Source organism: Sceloporus undulatus, chromosome 4 (assembly GCF_019175285.1).
Source record: "Sceloporus undulatus isolate JIND9_A2432 ecotype Alabama chromosome 4, SceUnd_v1.1, whole genome shotgun sequence".
Classification (NCBI taxonomy): Eukaryota; Metazoa; Chordata; class Lepidosauria; order Squamata; family Phrynosomatidae; genus Sceloporus; species Sceloporus undulatus.
In genome coordinates, this window is record NC_056525.1 from 8,542,821 (window position 1) to 8,562,201 (window position 19,381).

At 41.3% G+C, this 19,381-nt stretch overlaps 1 protein-coding gene across 1 annotated transcript in view; it reads left to right on the forward strand.

The window, feature by feature from the left end:
* Positions 1-11,333, forward strand: part of OPRL1 (opioid related nociceptin receptor 1) — a 39,975-nt gene extending 28,642 nt beyond the window's left edge. The window contains exons 3-4 of the mRNA XM_042466160.1: positions 2,144-2,499; positions 7,391-11,333. Coding sequence (XP_042322094.1) covers positions 2,144-2,499; positions 7,391-7,914 — 880 coding nt within the window. The 3' untranslated portion in view covers positions 7,915-11,333. The remainder of the gene's footprint in view (positions 1-2,143; positions 2,500-7,390) is intronic.
* Positions 11,334-19,381: the final 8,048 nt, after the last annotated feature.

Sequence of the window (19,381 nt, forward strand, 5' to 3'; positions counted from 1 at the left end):
ACTGCCTTCATGTCTTGCTTCTAGTCTTCCCAGACAGAGGTCTCTGGTTGGAAACTTTGAGAAGGAGAGGACTGATCTAGAGGGGCCTTTTGTCTGATCTACCAGGGCTCATCCTAGCTTTGTAACTTCTTTTGTTGGGTTAGGGGGTGGGAATCCTGTAGTCAGCTAGACATTTGTGACCTTTAGGATTTTGTGTAGGCCAAAGGCTCATTCTGCACCCTCCAAGCCCTGAAAACCATTTCCAGCCTCTGAATGAGAAGCCACCAGAGGTTTTTCCATGCTGCACAGTTACAACAGTTTGATACCACAGTTGAGGCTGTCATACTTTGGCCACCTCATGAGAAGGCACAATTCATTGAAAAGATAATAATGCTAGGAAAGCTGGAGGGAAGAAGCAGAAGGAAAGGAAAACCACATGCTAGATAGAAGGACTCTGTTAAGGAAGACTTGGGTGTGAATTTACAGGACTTAAGCAGAGCAGTGGGGGATAGGGAGATGTCTCATCCACTGAGTTGCCATGAGTTGGGATCAACTCAAAGGCAGTTACCAACAAACAACCACTTTAACTGCCCTTTCCATCCTATAGAGTCCCAGGATTTGTAGTTTGGTATGGGAGTAAGAAGTCTCTGCTAGGGAGTTTAATTCCATTCATCTGAATTTCATCACTGTAGGTCTAGCAGAGAAATTGGTTTCAGTGACTATTACTAAGAATGATAGCTTCATGCTAACTCCAAAATCAGAATCTCTCTCTGGGAGTGGAAATTCTTTTTTTTTTTTAAAACAAGATAGAATACACAGAATCCTAGATTTGGAAGATACCTCCAAGGGCCATCCTGTCCAACCTCATTTGTCCATGAAGGAATACATAGAATCCTAGAGTGCATGCAATTGTACACTCTTTCATTTCATTTTTTTTCTTTTTTTAAAGACTAGATTTCAATCCATTTTATTTCCCAGGGCTGGTGGCAGGTGCCAGGGGCTAAAATTGGTGCCTGGATTTTGTTCACCCCATGTTAGATAGTGAAAGCTGAATAATACATTTTGTGCTGAGGAGGGAGAGATTTCAACCATTTCTGCCACTTGACTCCCAGCTGCAAAGACTATTGAGCTGGGGGAGGGGAGAGTTAGGAGAATAATGTCTTATATTTGAGGCACACATAATATTATGCCTTTCTAATTCAGCACAGAATTTTTTTTTAAACAACACCAATGTGAATATGAACAACAATATGGAAATCATTATAAAACTTTTAGCAACAGCAAGTACATTTCTATAAGGCTTATGAGTGCACTTAAGCACTCCCTAAGCGCTTTTCAATGTGTAAGCTAATTGCCCCCAACAACCTGGGTACCCATTTTAGTTACCTTGGAAAGATGCCAGGCTGAGTCGACCCTGAGCCCCTGGCTGGTTCTGAACTCGCAATCATGTGGTTTGTGAGTGAGTGGCTGCAGTACAGGTATTTAACCATTGCGTCACCAGGGCTCCTGGTGCTCCTACACCTGTTGTTATTGTTATTTGGTTTATATCTTATTTTTTTCCTCCCAGGAGCCCAGGATAGGTGGGTTCACCCATTACAAATCTCTAAAATCCCATATTTTAATTACCTAATCAAATCCAACCAGAAGATTAGTATTCTACATCACCAACCTACTTAGATAAGTAACCTCTAAGTAATCAAGTAACCTCTTCTGGATTGACCTCTGCAAACCTGATGGAAATGTTCATCTGTGCTCCACTAGCTGGCAAAATGGACCTCTTTCTCCCCATGTAGCTGATGCCTAGTGTGAAATAGGTTGTGGGGGGAGTTATAGTCATAGCAATAGTTACTTAGATTTATTCATCTTTAAGTGCATTCATTTGAACCCCAGTTCAGCCATGGAAAACCACTGAGTGACTGGGGGCAAGTCAGACTCTTTCAGCCTCAGAGATAGGCAAAGTCAAACCTCCTCTGAACAAATCTTGCCAAGAAAACCCTATGATACTTTGTCTTAGGGTAACCATAAGTCAGAAATGACTGAAATGCACACAAAAACAACCAAGTCAGTTAAGTATGCCAATTAGCTGTTGTAGAAGTGCAGCCCAGTATTGTACCACATTTAGTTTCAGTTCCATCATTTTGTGTCTTTTTTTTTCTCTGTCTAGATTCACCAAGATGAAGACAGCAACCAATATCTACATCTTTAACTTGGCTCTGGCTGATACCTTGTGCCTGATAACCTTACCTTTCCAAGGCACCGATACCTTCCTGGGCTCCTGGCCATTTGGCAATGCTCTCTGCAAAATTGCTATCTCCATTGACTACTACAACATGTTCACCAGTACTTTCACCCTGACCATGATGAGTGTAGACCGCTATATTGCCATCTGCCACCCCATCAAGGCCTTGGACATCCGCACACCCAACAAAGCTAAATTAGTCAATGTTTGCATTTGGGCCTTGGCCTCTGTCTTTGGGATCCCTGTGATGGTAATGGGATCTACCGAGAATGAAAATGATGGTGAGTACTATGAAATTAACTATGAATGGGGAGTGGGCTGTCTGATGTAAATGTCATACACTCCAGCAATTTGCAGATTAAAACTGGGACACATTTGGCAAAAAAATCAAATGAAGTATGGTCAGGATGGCAAAAATTATTGATGGAAGAAGAACACACAAGCTAGGAGAGGCTGATAGCCAGCTCTATTACTCTTTTCCATCTAATTCCAAGAAAGCTGTTCCTGTGCTCAACCAGTGCCTGGCAGCTGTAACAGACTGGATGAGGGTAAACAAATTGAAACTTAATCCAGATAAAATGGAGGTGCTCTTGGTTAGTTGAAAGACAGATCTGGGAATAGTTTAGATGAGGTTACATCCCCCTGAAAACTCAGTTTTGCAGCTTGGGGATATTCCTGGATTCAGCTCTGAGCATGGAAGCCCAGGTTTCAGTAGTGATCAGGAGTACTTTTGCACAGTTAAAGCTAGTGCACCAACTACATCCATTCATGGAGAAGTCAGATTGGCCATGGTGGCACATGCCTTGGTTACATCCTATTTGGATTAATGTAATCTGCTGCATGTGCGGCTGCCTTGGAAAGTGCTCAGTTCACCCAAAGAGCTGCAGCTAGGTTGTTAACTGGAGCTAGCTACAGTGAACATATAACTCTTGCTGCAACAGCTCAATTCACTGCCAGTCCATTTTTGGGCACACTTCAGAGTTTTGACTTATGAAGCTGGTTTTGGGTCCAGGTTATTGGAAGGACTGTTTCTCCCTTTATGAGCCCACTAGAACATTGAAATCATCCAGAGAAGCCCTTCTCTCTATCCCATCACCCTCTCAGGCTCCTTTAGTGGGAACAAGAGACGGGGCCATCACCCTCCCAGGCTCTGGAACTCCTTCCACAGAGAGGCCACGATGGCCCCATTCCTGTTGTCCTTTCGATGGCAGGTACAATTGATGGGGCTTAAGCTTTTAAATGTTGTGCAAATCAGATATAGTTTTGTATATAGTTTTTACACGGTTTGTATATAGTTTTAATGCATTTTAGTACTTTAAATATGCCATCATTTTATTTTTTATGATTATCTATATATAATAATATTAGAGAGAGATGAGCGAGAGGGACCGGAGCTGCCGAGGAGAGAGAGAGAGAGAGTGTTATATTTTTCAAATGCTTTTGAATTGTTTTTAAATTGTACTGTTTTAAATTTACTGTTAGCCACCTGCAGTCTCTATATTTGGAGAAAGGCAATATATACGAAAATATGATGATGATGATGATGATGATGATGATGATGATGATGATGATGATGACAACCACCACAACCAGCTGTATGCTCTGAATCTTCTCAAAAGATTTGGGACCCTGTATTCCAATGCTGAGGAGCTATTTGCATGCACATCCCGCTGTGCCACCTAGTATGTCTACCACTGCCATAGGTCACTTGCTTTGAGGTTAGAACTAGACATGTGCTTGATGCTGAGCATCTCATTCCAACCTCAGAACAAAGGCGGGGTACAGACCGCCGCTTTGCGGCGCTCTGCCGCCGCCGCCAGAAGGTCCGCGGGGGAGCCGGAGCCTTCAGACGGCCCGACTCCCGCGCGGACCGAAAAAAGAAGCTCCAAAATGGAGCTTCTTTTTGCGTCGCGTTTGTGACGTAGCGAGGCGCCAGGGGCCTCGCTAAGCGTCCGATACGCAAAGATGGCGGCGCCCATGTAGAAAGGGCACCGCCATCTTGTACGGACGGAGTCCGTACTAGGCCCAGGGGCGTCTAAAAGAGACGCCCCTTTTTTAAAATGGGACGTCCGGAGGACGTCCCAAATGGCGGTTTAGAAAGCCCCAAAGTGACCTGCAGAGGAAGTGGAGATGCTGGGTGGCACAGTGTTTTCCAGTTAGACCCTGTAGTTTTGCTCCTCTCACCTACTCTCTGCATTCCATTCTTTGTCTCTCTTGTCAGACTGACAATAACAAGTTTTCTAGCTATATCTTGAAGAACTATAGCAATGGGGAGGGAGACACACATACATTTTCCTATTCCACTCCTATTCCATTCCATTCTATTCAAGTCTGGCTCCTTTTACTGGTTTTGCATTTTCTCCCAGTATACCATATCAAGTGGAGGGCCAGGTAACTGGGGTTGGGGGGAGATTGTACATCTTTAGGGCCAGAATATTCTGGTTTGCCCCAAGAGTATCTTAGCTAGAGCAGACAGATCCAAAGACTTGAGATGGGGTTCTGCTTCTGATTTTCTTTGCTTCCTGGCAGGAGGAAAGGGAAATGTCATCTTCCTTACACCTCAATAGGAAGCTGAATGGGCTTTCTTTGCCCAATCTGGCTACTAGCTCTTAAGCTGGTCTGGGGAGGCATTTATGTAGTTTTAAGATAAGACTATGTAGTTAGTTTTACTGAACACAGAGCCATTATGGATCTGTAACTCTAGATCATGAATCCATCAAAGGGAGTGAAAGTACCACTGCATTCTGCTTTGGTAGGGCCTCACCTGGAATACTGTGTCCAGTTTTGGGCACTACAATTCAAAAAGGATGCAGACAAGCTGGAACATCCACTACATGTGGTAGAAGGTCCCTTTGATTTTACCACATTTCCAGCACTTCTCATCTTCATTTTTATATATTTTACCTAGTTTGACTGGTGTTAAATATCATCTGTGGAGCATTTTATAAATATTCTCTTTCATGTCCATACATAGTGTGAATTATACATTCTTGTTCCATGATTTTTTCCCATTTATTAAAGTAGAGAGGGTGTCCTACATTTTGGCCCGACTACAAAGTGTATTCTTTTACTGCTTCTTGTTCTGTTTTCATTTTTAACAGCAGTTCATATGTTTTTGCTATAAATGTGATCATTTTTATCAAATGTTATCTCATTTGTGGTTTTTCCACTATCAGGAGTGGGAGTTCCTGCCACCTAACCCCAGTTAATGTGGAAGGCCCATTGTATTTTAATCTATGATGTAATCTGTCTCAGTTCTTAGGGAGAGGTCGGTAGTAAATAAATAGTAGCAGCAATAATAATAATAATAATAATAATAATAATAATAATAATAAAGCTTATACAGGAACCCAGGGCCAAAAAATCCAAATGATCCCCTTGAACACAGGGTAGGGCAGGTGGGGGCCACCATTGGAAGTAAGCCCAGAGGCAAAGCCTCTCCCAGTCCAATGGTAACTATGCCCTTGTCTGGAATTGTGGAATGCTTCTCTCAAAGCCATAGTAATCTTTCCCCCTGTGAAGCACTGCTGCTTAAAATGAGCCATAAATCTAGGCACACCGAAAAATATTAATCCTCCTGGCAGGCAAGGCAGGGGGGAAATAGACCTAGCAATGAATTGCATAAGTGTAATACCAGCCCAGACAGCATCAACCGATTCTGGTCCTGACAAGGAGTGACAAAAAGCTAAAACAAACACAAACAACCCAAAATCCCTAGAATTATCTTTGGTGCTTGCCTGGAAGACTCAGGGGGCTTGTGTTTTCTTTCCTGATTATTTGCCAAGTGCGAAATAGCTCTGACTAATTCTGAGCTTGCATGGGTTTGGTTTGGGACTATAATGCCACTCTTGACATGCTCCCAGAGCAATTTGAGGAATTAAGTAGAAAGGGAAGACTTGCTGCTGAGATGCTTGTGAAGGTGAAAGGCAGCATGCAGTGGATCACAGCTTGGGAAAGTCATCAAGGGAAGATTGCAGCCCCTGGTCATGCTGGCTGGGGGATTTGGGGAACATTGGTACAGAATGAGAGAAAAATTTCCTGAACTCTGTTGTGTATTAGAACTTGTAGAGCTCATCAGTAAAAGGAAAAGAAAAAAAAAAGGGGGGGGGAATCAAACAAAGCAAGGCTGCATGTGTCTTTTTGGAGGTAAACCCCACTGAGTTCAATAGGATTTGTGTTCTGTTAAGTGTGCAGAAATATTATTTTCTTTGCAAAACACATTGTCACCTGTGCAGAAAATTCTGTTCTCTGCACAAAAATACCACTCCATATTCTATATCAGCTACTTGTATGTATGTATGCATATGTATGTATGTATGTATGTATGGGTATGTGTGTGTATGCATATTCTCCCTAATGTTTAGGTAGAATTTCTTTTCTTGTAATTTGAATCCATTTGTTCTTGTTTAGTTGTAGTTAGTTGGTACCAGCTTCGGCTGATATGCCAACTGCACCCCTACCTGGACCAAAAGGACCTTGAAACAGTGGTACATGTACTGGTAACCTCTCATTTAGATTTCTGTAATGCGCTGTACATGGGGCTGCCTTTTTACCAAGTTCAGAAGCTTCGATTATCATTAGTTGTGTCCATGGCTAGTTGTATATTCCAACAGGGCAGGGACCTTAATTTGATGGTCCTTTCTAGCCCCTTTAACTCTAAGATTCTATTATTCTATGTATTATAGTCTCTGGAACAGCATAAAACAAGCTTTTGTATTAGAATATCCATTGATTTAATGAGATTTACCTAGGTGATGACTCAACAATTGATTTAGTGTGTCAATTCTAGCTGGGACTAAACAATAGGATTGAAGCCACTGATAGACTTATACTTGCTTTATAGAATCATAGAATTATAGAGCTAGAAGAAACCACAAGGGCCATCCATCCTAAAGCCCTGCCAAGCAGGAAGACACAATCAAAACACTCTTAACATATGACCATTCAGTCAAAGAAGGAAGCTCCACTACACTCTGAGGCAGCATATTTCACTGTCTCCATGCAATGGTCCTTGCAAGAGCTGAATACAGGGAGATTCCAGTATTCTTTAGGAGTTTAAAATCTCTTAAAAATGAGCTACCAATATAAGAATGTTTGGAGTTGAAAGTGTGTTGCTGAAGATTAAATTACTCCCTTTTTCAAGGCCAACCCTTTTCATTTTTCTCTCTGCAGAGATTGATTGCCTGATCAGACTCCCTGAACCTGTGGATTATTGGGATCCAGTCTTTGGGATCTGCATTTTCCTCTTCTCCTTTATGATCCCTGTCATGGTCATCACAATTTGCTACAGCCTCATGATCAGACGCCTCAAGAATGTCCGTGTTCTTTCCGGATCCAAGGAGAAGGACCGAAATCTCCGACGCATTGCTCGCCTAGTCCTGGTGGTGGTGGCTGTCTTCATCATCTGCTGGACCCCCGTCCACATCTTTGTCCTGGTTCGATGTCTGGGGGCCAAGGCGGACAATGAGGTCAAGTTAGCCATCTTGTACTTCTGCACTGCCCTGGGTTATACCAACAGCTGCCTGAATCCCGTCCTTTATGCTTTCTTAGATGAGAATTTTAAGACTTGTTTCAAGAAGTTCTGCTTCCCATCTGCTTTTAGGAAAGAGCTGCAGATGTCCAACCGGATGTGCAGCATTGCCAAGGATGTGGCTTATGCCTGCAAGAATTCAGATGGGACTAACAATCCGGCATGACTAGGCGTGGAAATTCCGATGGTGCCGGTCAGCCAACAGAGCCCGACGACACCCACGTCAGAGCTAACTCAGATAACAGCTCTTTGAAGCATAAGCATTTTTGATTCAGGAACAGAGACTCACAGTGAGTTGGGAGAAGGAACACATTGGAACATTCTTCTTCTTGGTAACAGAAAGGTGAGCCATTTTGAACATCAGAATGACACACCTCTTTCTCTTTAAGGGGTGTATTTTCGTTTGACTCTGGGATTCCATAAGGCCACAGGTCTTGATGGCACCACACAAATACAAACAATTCGGAAATGAAAGAGTTTTAATGCCTCTCCTGGCTGTTGTAGGTTTCTTTGTTGCTACCACAGCAGTTGGGAAGTGAGAGACAGACAGACACACACACAGAGAGACAGACTGAGAGAGAACATTCTTTGCTTCTTACAACTTGAATTGTTCTAGTGAATCATCAGACATTGTAGTCCAAGAAAGCTTTTGATGGAGATTTTCATTGAGTTTCAAAATTGAGTTTTGTGGGAGCCAAAGCACTGAATGGCACCAAGCAAGAAACAGACAATTCTTTAAATTATTTGCGAAGAAAGGATGGTTCATCCAGTACCCTTCTGCTTCTGAATAATCGGGGCTTAGAAGGATCTCTACATGCTTCACTTTAATCCTTTGAATAGTATCACCTTTAGTGGATGGGTACAGTGGAATGGAACCAAGACCTATCGTGGTGGAGTAGAATTGTGGAAATGTGGTATGCATTTTAAAACATGTGCATACACATCAATTTCCTCTACCTAAAAATACTCTGAATCAAGCAGCCACATACAGAGACCATGATGACAAATGTGAGCCAGCTTGATTAATGCACAGTGAAGAAGGCTGTTTTTGTCTATGTGTGTGTGTTTTTTGATAACACAGTGCATAGTAATTATAACCACGGATGAGCATGACTAGTATATAAGTCAAGGGGCAAAATGTAAGGCTACAAAATGTCAGTTCAAGCAGTGACTTAAGCAAGGACAAAAGAAGAGAAAGAGATGAGACCACTCCTCACTTCTGGACTTCTTTCACAATAAACAATGGCAATTGTTGGGCTTTAGTGTTACAGAGCATCTAAAGAGGGAGGGAAGAGTAAATATATTTTAAAGTCAAATTTTCCTCTCATGTTGCACTGTGGATTCTGGTCTGGTCTCCCGATGGAAACCTGAAATGAAATATTTTGTTAGTTAAAACAATATTGGTGTCCATTCCATTCCAAACATGGGGAAATGTTTCATGTTCATTATAGCAGGGAGTGAGAAGCATAATTGTTGAGCTGGCTCATAACAACTCAAAAGAATTGGCTTGCTGACTCACACCAAATTCCATCTAGCACACCAGATGCTTGGTGGCAGCTTTTCCCTATGGCTTAACTCCTATATTTGATACGTAGAGTTAGATTGTTCCAATGTGCAGTGATTCCATGTACCTAAAATGAAAGTTCTTTGTACAAAAGAATGTGCTTTATAGATTCATTTTAATGGCACTGCAAAGGGAATGGAGGCAGTTTGCTGTTACCCTAAATGCTCCAAGTGGAGCCCACCTTCTTAATCAACACAATTACCAACACTCTCTCTATATATATGTATAATTTCTCTCTACATATGGCCCTGACAACAGAGCTTGGTGGGGAGTTGTAGTCCAAACCTTCTTTCTAACCTACATCTTATGAATACAGTGTGCCTGCGTCATATACTGAAAGCTGCATGGCAGAAGTTTTAATGGTGTGCGTCAGGTATGAGCCCCATTATTTTCAATGGGGCTTGAGCATATGTGCTATTTGCCTTACATGGAGGGGGCTGGAACGGATCCCCCACATAAGACAAGGGCGCACTGTATATGGATTTATGGGGGCTCAGAGATACCTCTGGTAGGATCAGTTAAATCATCTTTGGGATTTAAAATATTTAAAATTTAAAAGGTTCATGATGGCTTTTTACTAAGAGAGAAGCTCTACAGCTTTGATATTGGGTAGTGCCATGCAGGGCAAATTGTTGGCCAACAGTACTCACAAACAGGAGTGGTCTGGTGATGCCATTCCCAAGAAACCATCTATGTTGTGTGGTATAAAGTGGACCCCTGCCTTGACTACACCCACCACATCCCCATCAGGTCAATGCACAGAGGCCCTCCCATTCCTTCATGTTGCTCAGCCATTGACCACGTACATTCCAACCTCAGCAGCTGCCACTGTATGTGTTTTCCCCACCTCAACCCACTTTTCTGCTGCAAACTGCTCTACTCCAACCCCGTCCAACCTTGTTTCTCCCATGTAGACCTAGGCACCCTTTTGCATGGTAACACATATGCCTCTGTGACCCTGCAGGAGGAGAATTAGAACTGGAGAGAATTCGAAAGGTAAAGCATCAGTCAGGGGAAGGGGTGAAGCAGATCCTTCTCACTTTTCTGCTCAAAACTACTGTTTGCTATTGCTTTTCATTCAAGAAAGAGGCCATTAACTGTATTGGTGTGTGACATACAGCTTGACCTTTCGTGTGCCTGAGAAAACAGAACATTTATTTACTGTGCCTGCAAGAGCAAAACAAAAAGGGATTTAAAAAAAAAAGAAAAGAAAAGAAAAGGAGAAACTGAACTCAGAAGCTATCAGAAGCATGATCCTGATCCAAACAGAAGGAAGGAACTGTGCCTCTTCCTTTGTACTACTGACTATACAGACTTTTCTGTGGAAATATTTCCTGTAACTGGTTTGATGAGAACATGTATTTTTTCATGTGCAGGTCTGCTGGATGTCTGAAAGCTTCCTATCTGCTGTATGACTATAAGCTGCCGTGTTTCTATGTTTTGTAGGTTTTGTCTCTTATAGTGGGCTTTGGAGAAGTATGTATCATACAGCAAGTGCAACGATTTGCTGTCCACGCAAAATGTAGAAGGGGCTTTTGGGCCAAAGCTGCATCCTCTTAGCCCTTGTTTTGAGAATGACTGCAGAAAAATAAGTTTGCCAAATGGCCAGGAAGCTGCTAATGTTTCTATTTAAATAGTAAGGCAAAAAGAAGATGTAATAAGCATGCTGCAGTGAAGAGTTATTCCCAGTCTATTTCGTGACCACAGAGTAGGACAATCCCCCACCAAAATGCACACCATTAATGTCAATGAAATGGATAGATCCAAATGAAGTTAGCTGATCATAGATCCATTTTGAAATCAATGAGATGGGGCAAAGCAAGCCATCAGTCCTATAGAATTCCATCCGACATAAGATCCATTTTCCTAATAGAATCCTATTAGTCAGTCATGGAGAAGCAATGAATCAATTGATGAATGGTGAGTCAACACAGAGTTAAATCTCATTGATTTAATGGGTCTACTTTACAACAGGATTTAAGCTTAAGGCATCCCCCATCACCACCATCATCACTATCACAACAATCATCTATCTATCTATCTATCTATTTAGCTAGCTAGCTAGCTAGCTATATCTTCCTTCCTTCCTTCCTTCCCTCCCTCCCTCCCTCCCTCCCTCCCTTCTTTCTACGTTTATATATTACTTGCCAGACCACCAAGGTCCCCACCAGAGCTTACCAATTTGTTTTATTATAAAAGATTATTCCCAGTCATATATTACCATCTAATAGGAATTTAGCACACATTGGGCTATCCCTCCCCGTCGAGATTGGCTAGACTAGAAATGGACAACTGAAGTGGATCCAGAAGTGATTTTATGCCTCCATGATCACCTGGGGGCCACATGGAAAGCCAAAGATGGTTGGGAAAATGATGGAAGCAGTCATTTCTAATGGTGAAAAACAAGCTTTTTTAAAAAAATGTGAATGAAGGCAAAGCAATAACGTCTTGAAAGGTTGAATTGCTATGCCTGGAGGTTTCTGGGAGAAGGAAATCACCCCTTTTTGGGAAAAAGGGAGCATTCTGGAGACCTCCAAAAAGCCCCCCCCCCAAAAAAAAACACCCCAGACTCGAGACCCTTCTGTGGCCCTAGATGTCCACATTAGACTAGACTGAGAGATGGTGGTAACCAAGATGAGGGCAACTGGAATGATTAAAGATTTGGAAACCAAAACTTCTGAGATACAGTTTAGGTTTCTGGGTTTGTTTAGCTTGGAGAAGGGAAGTCAGAGAGGCAACATGACAACTGTCTTTAAATATCTGATTGTATGCCATGAAGAAAATGGAGTGAGATTGTTCTCTGCTGTTCCAGAGACTAGAACATGAACCAATGGAGTCAAATTACAAGTGATTGTACCTAAACATTAGGAACTTGACTCTAAGGAGTTTATCACATGGGGCAATTGGAAGTATAAATGGCGATTAACCCATCAAAATTATGCATTCACAATTAACATTTCACATGGTGTTGTGTTCAAAGCATGATTATCCCAGGAATATCCCTTGATAATCATGCAATTGCACTAATGGTTTTCATATGACATCACGGTGAAAAGTGATTAAAGTGCCATTATCCAGTGAACAACCAGGCAATAAACAGCAACAAATCATTCACGGGATTTTCCTGTGAATGATTTTTTGCTGTTTGCTGGTTACCCCCTGGTTATTTCTGGGGTAATGGCTCTTGTGTGTGAAAATGTTAATCGTGTTTTAATTTTAATCTCGATTGTGCGATTTTGACGGGTTAATCACCGTTTAAATCAATTTCCCCTCTTTGTGATAAACTGCTAAGAGCTGTTTGAGAGTGGGACAGGTTGCCTCAGAGAGTGATGGAGTCTCCTTCTTTTGAGGTTTTCAATCACACGTTAGACCTGTTTGGAGTGCTGTAGTCATGTATTTCTGTGAGGCAGGGGTTTGGAGTAGATGGCTCTTGTGGCACCTTCCAAACCTAAGAGTCTATGGCAATTATCACATGGATCCTTACCATCCCTGGCTAAATCATCCATAAAGCATGTGGGTATGATAGCCAATTGCTATCCTCCTACAATTTAATCATCATTGAGGCGTACCGCTCCTCTCCTGTCATCAAAGTGTTCACGGAACAGCCATTTCTCAACGATGGGAACTTCCATTATTGGAGAAATGGCTGCTCTGCAAATGCTTTGATGATGGGAGAGGAGCGAGATGCCTCAAAGACGGGAGGCAAGAGCAATTGGCTCTCATACCTCCATGCTTTACAGACAATTTAGCCATGTTTCAGGGATGGTAAGGCTCTGTGTGATAACTGCTTATGAATCAACAATCCAGCAATTCTGCAGTGACTTGCTGACAGTCATTTAGTTAGCTTGATTGCTACAAAATCTCTCAAGTCCAGTAGTGCATTACCAACTGTATCACATAAGCTTTCCATCATTAATTCTGTCTCAACTTTCTTGTTAAAATAGGAATTGATTTTAATCATGTGCAAGCAAATTAATTCACATCTAGCCCCCCAGGCCTGCTTAAAATCAATCAGTCACATTATTTATAGCCCCCTTCCCCCCCTCCAAAGAGTGGGACTCAAGGTGGCTTCCAGAATATAAAGGAATACAATTAAAACCACACATAACTAAAACCATACATCTGAAGGTGTAGACCTAAGCTTATGACAGCTGCCACAATTTCTTTTGCATAGTCTCAAAGGTGCTAAAAAAATCCTTTGCATACAAAAAACCTAAGATTAAAATCACATTAAACTGTCTGTAGAATTAGCACCACCTAAAGCATTAATGTAAAAAACTAAAAACAGCAGAGGAAACCCATTTGAATAAATAAATCTGTTTGGACACTCCTGCCAGAATAGAAAAATCATATGAAAAGACAATGAAAGGACAGCGAGAAAGGAGTCAGCCTGGAAGGAACAGCCACAAAGAAGGCCTTCTCCCATGTTCTCACCTAATGTGCCTGTGAATATGGTATAGATTCAGTGCCACACTGCTATTTGAATCCTCCTGAGTGTCTGTAGTGCCTAGCAGCTTCCATTTTAGCAAAGTTACTGCAGGCCTTAGTACAAACTGTAAATAACTGTTCAATGGGTTTAACCCTACCTACCAGAGAGGGTGGATCATCACTTTGGAGAGATCTTTTAAAGTTCAGATTAAAATCTCCCATAGATCTATGGCTTCACTGAGCTAGGAACCCACAGTTGCCATGGCAGAGAATTCAGAAGGTCTTTGAACTGGTTGGTAGATGTTCTCCAAAGTGTTTTGAACTGTTTTTCCCCCAAAGGAAGGCAAAGTAAAATGCCTGCACAATTATCCAGTCACACCAGCTTTGAACTCGCTGATGAACTCAAAGTTTCTAAAGTTTCAAGGAGTTGGGGGGCTGATAGTCAGAAGGCTGGGTATCCACATTGTTCTTTAAAGAACCTATTTTCTCAGAAGTGATAAGACACATTAATTGTCTTTAAGCAGACAGAACAAAGCACACAAATCATAATCCACCCACCAGCCTACTTGGGTGGATTGTTGCAGAAATTACTTATTATGTATGGGATTGCTTTCCCAAGCAGACACCCACCCACCAGCCTAACAGCACCCTCTTGAGAATCTTTCTCTCGCACATTTTAATTCCTCTTCCTGCATCTCATTAGAATTTTTATTTTTCATATAAGAAATGCATTTGAAAAAATGAAAAAAAAATTATAAAGAAAAGGTTGCATGTCTGAGACCATTGTGTGCGGCTTATGACTGGTTAGGGACAGGGACTCGCATTCACCCCTGTCTGGAAGGCAAAGCTACAATGCAAGATGAGAAGAGAAGGACTAGATACAACCTAGGTATAACCAAACATTCAGACTTGCATTTTAACTCCCATCATTCAAGCACTAGTGGCTGGAGGCTCCCACATCAAGTGGGCAGAGAATCTGCTCTGGCTTTTAGTCCAAACTTCAACAGGACTATCTTAGATGCTGAAGCTATTTTGAAGGTATGGCTTAGCATCATGGGCAGGTCCTTTATAGTTCAGATTAAAACCCAGAGCAGTTTCATTGCCCCACAGACAGCAGAGATACCAAGATAATAAAATGGTATGTGCTCCAGGCTTTTTTTTTTTAAACAAGAAACCCCTATAATAGTCGCCAATGAAATGCTTCAACCAGTAATAAATTAACTACCTATTAATTTATTAATTGATTGATTAACTAACTAATTAATCAATTTTCTGTACGTTAGTTACAATGCAGTCCTAATGGATGGTTAGGATGAGACAGAAGCCTCTTTTGTTGCAGTAATGTCCTTTGGTTGGCAGAACCTCCTTTGCCAGCTGATCCCAGAAAACTGCTGACAGCTCTACTGGCAGAATTACTTTGTGGGCTAAGTGATGCTAGAATAAGAGCAAAAAAAACAGGAGCATAGAAGAGTAGGGGTATAAAGAAGACACTGTGCCTGCTCCAAGCTATCTGCAGCCCAGGGACACAGCCATAACACCTCCACAAAGTTATGCCAAAGTGAGAAAATCCTGAATTATTTCCAGCACCTCTAGGCACTGCTTCAGCTGGCCTAGTGTTTAGGTGACTTTGGGCAAGGGGCATTCATTCTCAGCTTTAGAGGAAAGTAATGCCAAACATCCTCTGGATCAATTGTGCCAGGGCTGAGAGCATGTGGTTTGCTCAAGGTCACCCCCTTTGGATTGTAAACATATAAATTATAAACCCATAAATGTATGGCACATCCCCTCCAAATTGCATTCTGATTCACCTCTAGATCTAGGAGGCATGAGATGGATAAACTATGGTTAAACAAAATGAACTACAGTGAACCCTCCTCCATATCCTGAATCAAAACCCTGCAGAAGAGAAGGTTTACAGGCAAATCAAAATATTCTAAATTTTAATGTTTCATGGATTTCTGTACAACTGAAGAAAGTGTAGAGAAGGCAAGATGGAGCAGGGGAGGTGGGATGTGTTCAGGAAGCTTCCAAATCTAACTGACCTAAAACTAAGGAATAGAGTTGTGTTTATGTATCTGTTAATATTGGGTGGAAGCATGCAAATGAAAGCTGTCATTTTAAAAAATGGTGAAATTTTAATGCTAACATTCATGTTTGAATTCTAGTATTAAAAAAACCAGAAACTTTTTTTTAGTCTTCTTAACTTAAAAAATTGCTAAGTCAATAATATGAGAATGTTTACTAAATCCATTTTGATTCCATTTCTTAAACTTCTGAATTAAATAGCATCTCAAATTCAGTTTCCGGCAGAAACTGAATAGAGTTAGAGATTGTTAATTGCAGAGAAGGATGGCTCTGATTGCTACTGAAAGTAGTGAGACATAAAAGTACCAATTTTGAATGGATTAGGACCAACAGAATGTTTGTTTCCCTCCACCAAAGATACTGTAGTTAGGTAAATAGGATTGTAATTCTCTCCCAAACCCCGTGGAAAAATCATCCCAGGCCCACTAATGATACTAATGACATTTCAATAATGAAATATTTCATTCTAGTTTCCAGTTTTCACAAAGCTGCTGTGATCCAGTGATTGTATACTGCACCCAGATTCATCCCCATTCTCTCAATCCTTTTATAGGCATGACTATGGCTGGTCAGCCTGGGGCTTGTCTCTCTTACTCTGCTTAACCTACCTCACAGGATTGTTGTGAAGATAGGATAACCTCACATATTTTTATTCCTGATCTTGCTGAGAAGTACAAGATACACCTTTGATAAGTATAACAATTTTTTTTTTGTGTGTGTGTGCACAAAATTAAAAAACACACACCATAAGAGCAGGAGGTCTATAGGGGGTGATGCTCATCATCATCATCACCACAATCACAGTGCTACAATGGTTAAGTATAGCAGGATTTTGGTAACTATTATTGTGTGCTATTTAGAAGGCACATGCCAAAATCCATTATTTCTATGTACTGGGCTCCCTCCCTCCCTCCCTCCCTCCCTCCCTCCCTCCCTCCCTCCCTCCCTCCCTCTTTCTTTCTTTCTTTCTTTCTTTCTTTCTTTGTAGAGCAGCAGTCTCAAGAAGAAAGAGAAATACATAGCTTTATTGCTCTGTGCCTATGGAGATTAAAGGGCCATGAATGGCTGGCTGGCTGGTTGAAATGTAATCTTCTTAATTATCTATTGAAATGTTTGTGATGATAGTATGCTACGATTGAGCTTTACGGCTCTTGCTGTGCAAAACAACCATTTTGCTAGGCAGCTACTTGTGCTTTAGGAAGAATAAAGTCCTACACTTGGCAATTGTGGTGTTATTACTGTAAATGTGTCATTATTATTGCACTCTTATTATTATTGGATGAGATTCTGCATCAGGAATGGATAGTCCATCTCTCTGCGCGCGGAGCTCTGTATTCATTGTGGCAGGCAAACCTTGTGTTGAATGGCAACATTTTGCAACTGAATGCACACCCAACGGTTCAACTGGATTTATGCACAACTCCACTTCTTTTACTTTTGGACCTCAGCTCCCAGAGGGACCCTTCTTGATGGCTGCTCCCACCTTCTGGCATTTGCTTCCATAGGAAGCTAGTCAAAGACCTTTTATGTTAAACATTTAAGTATGTAATTGTTCTCAGGGAGTCTTCTTATTAAGGGATGTGTGTGTGCTTTATTCTTAAAAAAACCTTTTGTATGATTTAAAAATAATTTTATACTGTTAACAATGCTTTTGATTGTTAGGGATTAAGTTATTTTCTTCTGTGATCTGCCTTGGGTTGCATTCTGGGAGAAAGATGACATATAAATGAGATAAAAAAAAAACACCTAAGGCTGCATCCGCACTGCAAAAATAATCCAGTTTCACACCACTTTAACTGCCATGGCTCAATGCTATGCATTTCAGGCAATTGTAGTTTTGTGAGACATTTAGCCTTCTTTGATCTGCCTTGGATTTCACTCTAAGAGAAGGGTGACATATAAATTTTTTTAAAAAAATCCTAAGGCTGTTTCCACACTGAAGAAATAATCCAGTTTCACACCACTGCCATGGCTCAATGCTATGGAATTCTGGGAATTGTCATTTTGTGAGAAATTTAGCCCTCTCTGTCAGGGAGCTCTGGTACCACAATAAACTCCACTTTCCAGGATTCTATAACATTGAGCCATGACCATTAAAGTGGTGTGAAATTGGATTATTTCTGTAGTGCAGAAGAAACCTAAATCCAAGCCAACAAACCCAATGGCCTGGAATACTGGGATTTGAGATTCTCACGCAGAACTCCAGTGTTTCTCAATCCATATGATGTGATGGTTATGGCATTTCCCCCCCAAATGTGCCAAGGACCCATACAGTATTTGTACCATATCATTTTTGGAGTTGCACACTTTCCCAGACACACACTGCTAGCATTGTGTCAAATAAATTTTCTCGTTTCGTTACTGAAGAGCCAGGTGAAATTTTCTTTTGAAATCTCTTTTTTTCTAAAGACTGATTTTTTAAAAAGTTATTTGTCCCTCCCTCTCAGGAGCAAGGACACATTGCTGATACATTGCCTGAATGATCACAAGGTGACAAACCCAACATTTACACTAATTTGCATTGCAGAGCTTCCTTTGAAGGTCCTCCCCCCCCCCTTCAAAGCGGAAAAAGTGATCAGAATAACATGGCAAAAGGAAATTTGGCATAAATTCAAACAAAGAACCTTCCTCGTCTTGAAAGAAAGTGAGGGCACACAACAACAAGAAGCACATCTAGTTTGGTTGTAGTCCAAACAAGGAATCCTAGAGTTAGAAGGGGCCTCTGGGAGTCATCCAATCTAACCTTCTTCTGCCATTCAGGAATACATAGCACCTTAGAGTTGGAAGGGACCTCATGGGCCACTGGCTGCAGGATTATGGGAGATGTAGTCCAAACAAGGAACTTTCCTCACCTTGAAAAGAAGAGCTCCATCCAGCACAACCAATGGACCATCTTTGCTGGGTGGACCTCTTCTGTTTGGTCAGAGGCAGGAAAGTGTCTGAAATCAACTACATTGATGGGAGTTGTACTCCCATTTCTTATCAATAGTTGATTTCAGAAACAGTCTCTCAGAGACAAGGGAACAAAGGGGGAGAGGGGAGAAGGGATTAACTCATGGATCATGATGCAATGAGCATGATTACTACTACCAAAGGTTTACTAATACTGTTGCTTTGTTGTGGTGATGGTCTGAACATGCTGCCTAGGTTTTGTTGCATGCATCAAAAGAAAGCATTTTAAGCTAAAGCTACAATTTATTTATTTAATATCCCTCCCTCCCATCCAAGCATTTTCCAAGCCCAGCCCTGCTTAGCTTCCAAGGTCAGATGTGGATGGGATGCACACCAAACTTTGTATCTAACCAATTAGATTTAATTAGAATTAAGGAAATACCAGGTGCTATAGGAAGACTATTGTACATAATGAATTACTGTGAGAAAAAGTAACAACTGATGGCTATAGCATTCCCAGATGAAAATAAAACAACCATATTATGGAAACAGCCTAGATTAGTTTTGATTTTGAAGAAATTTCTGTTGTTATTGTTGTTGTTGTTGTTGTTGTTGTGTGTCTTCAAGTTCTTCCCTACTTACAGAGACCCTAAAGTAAACCTAT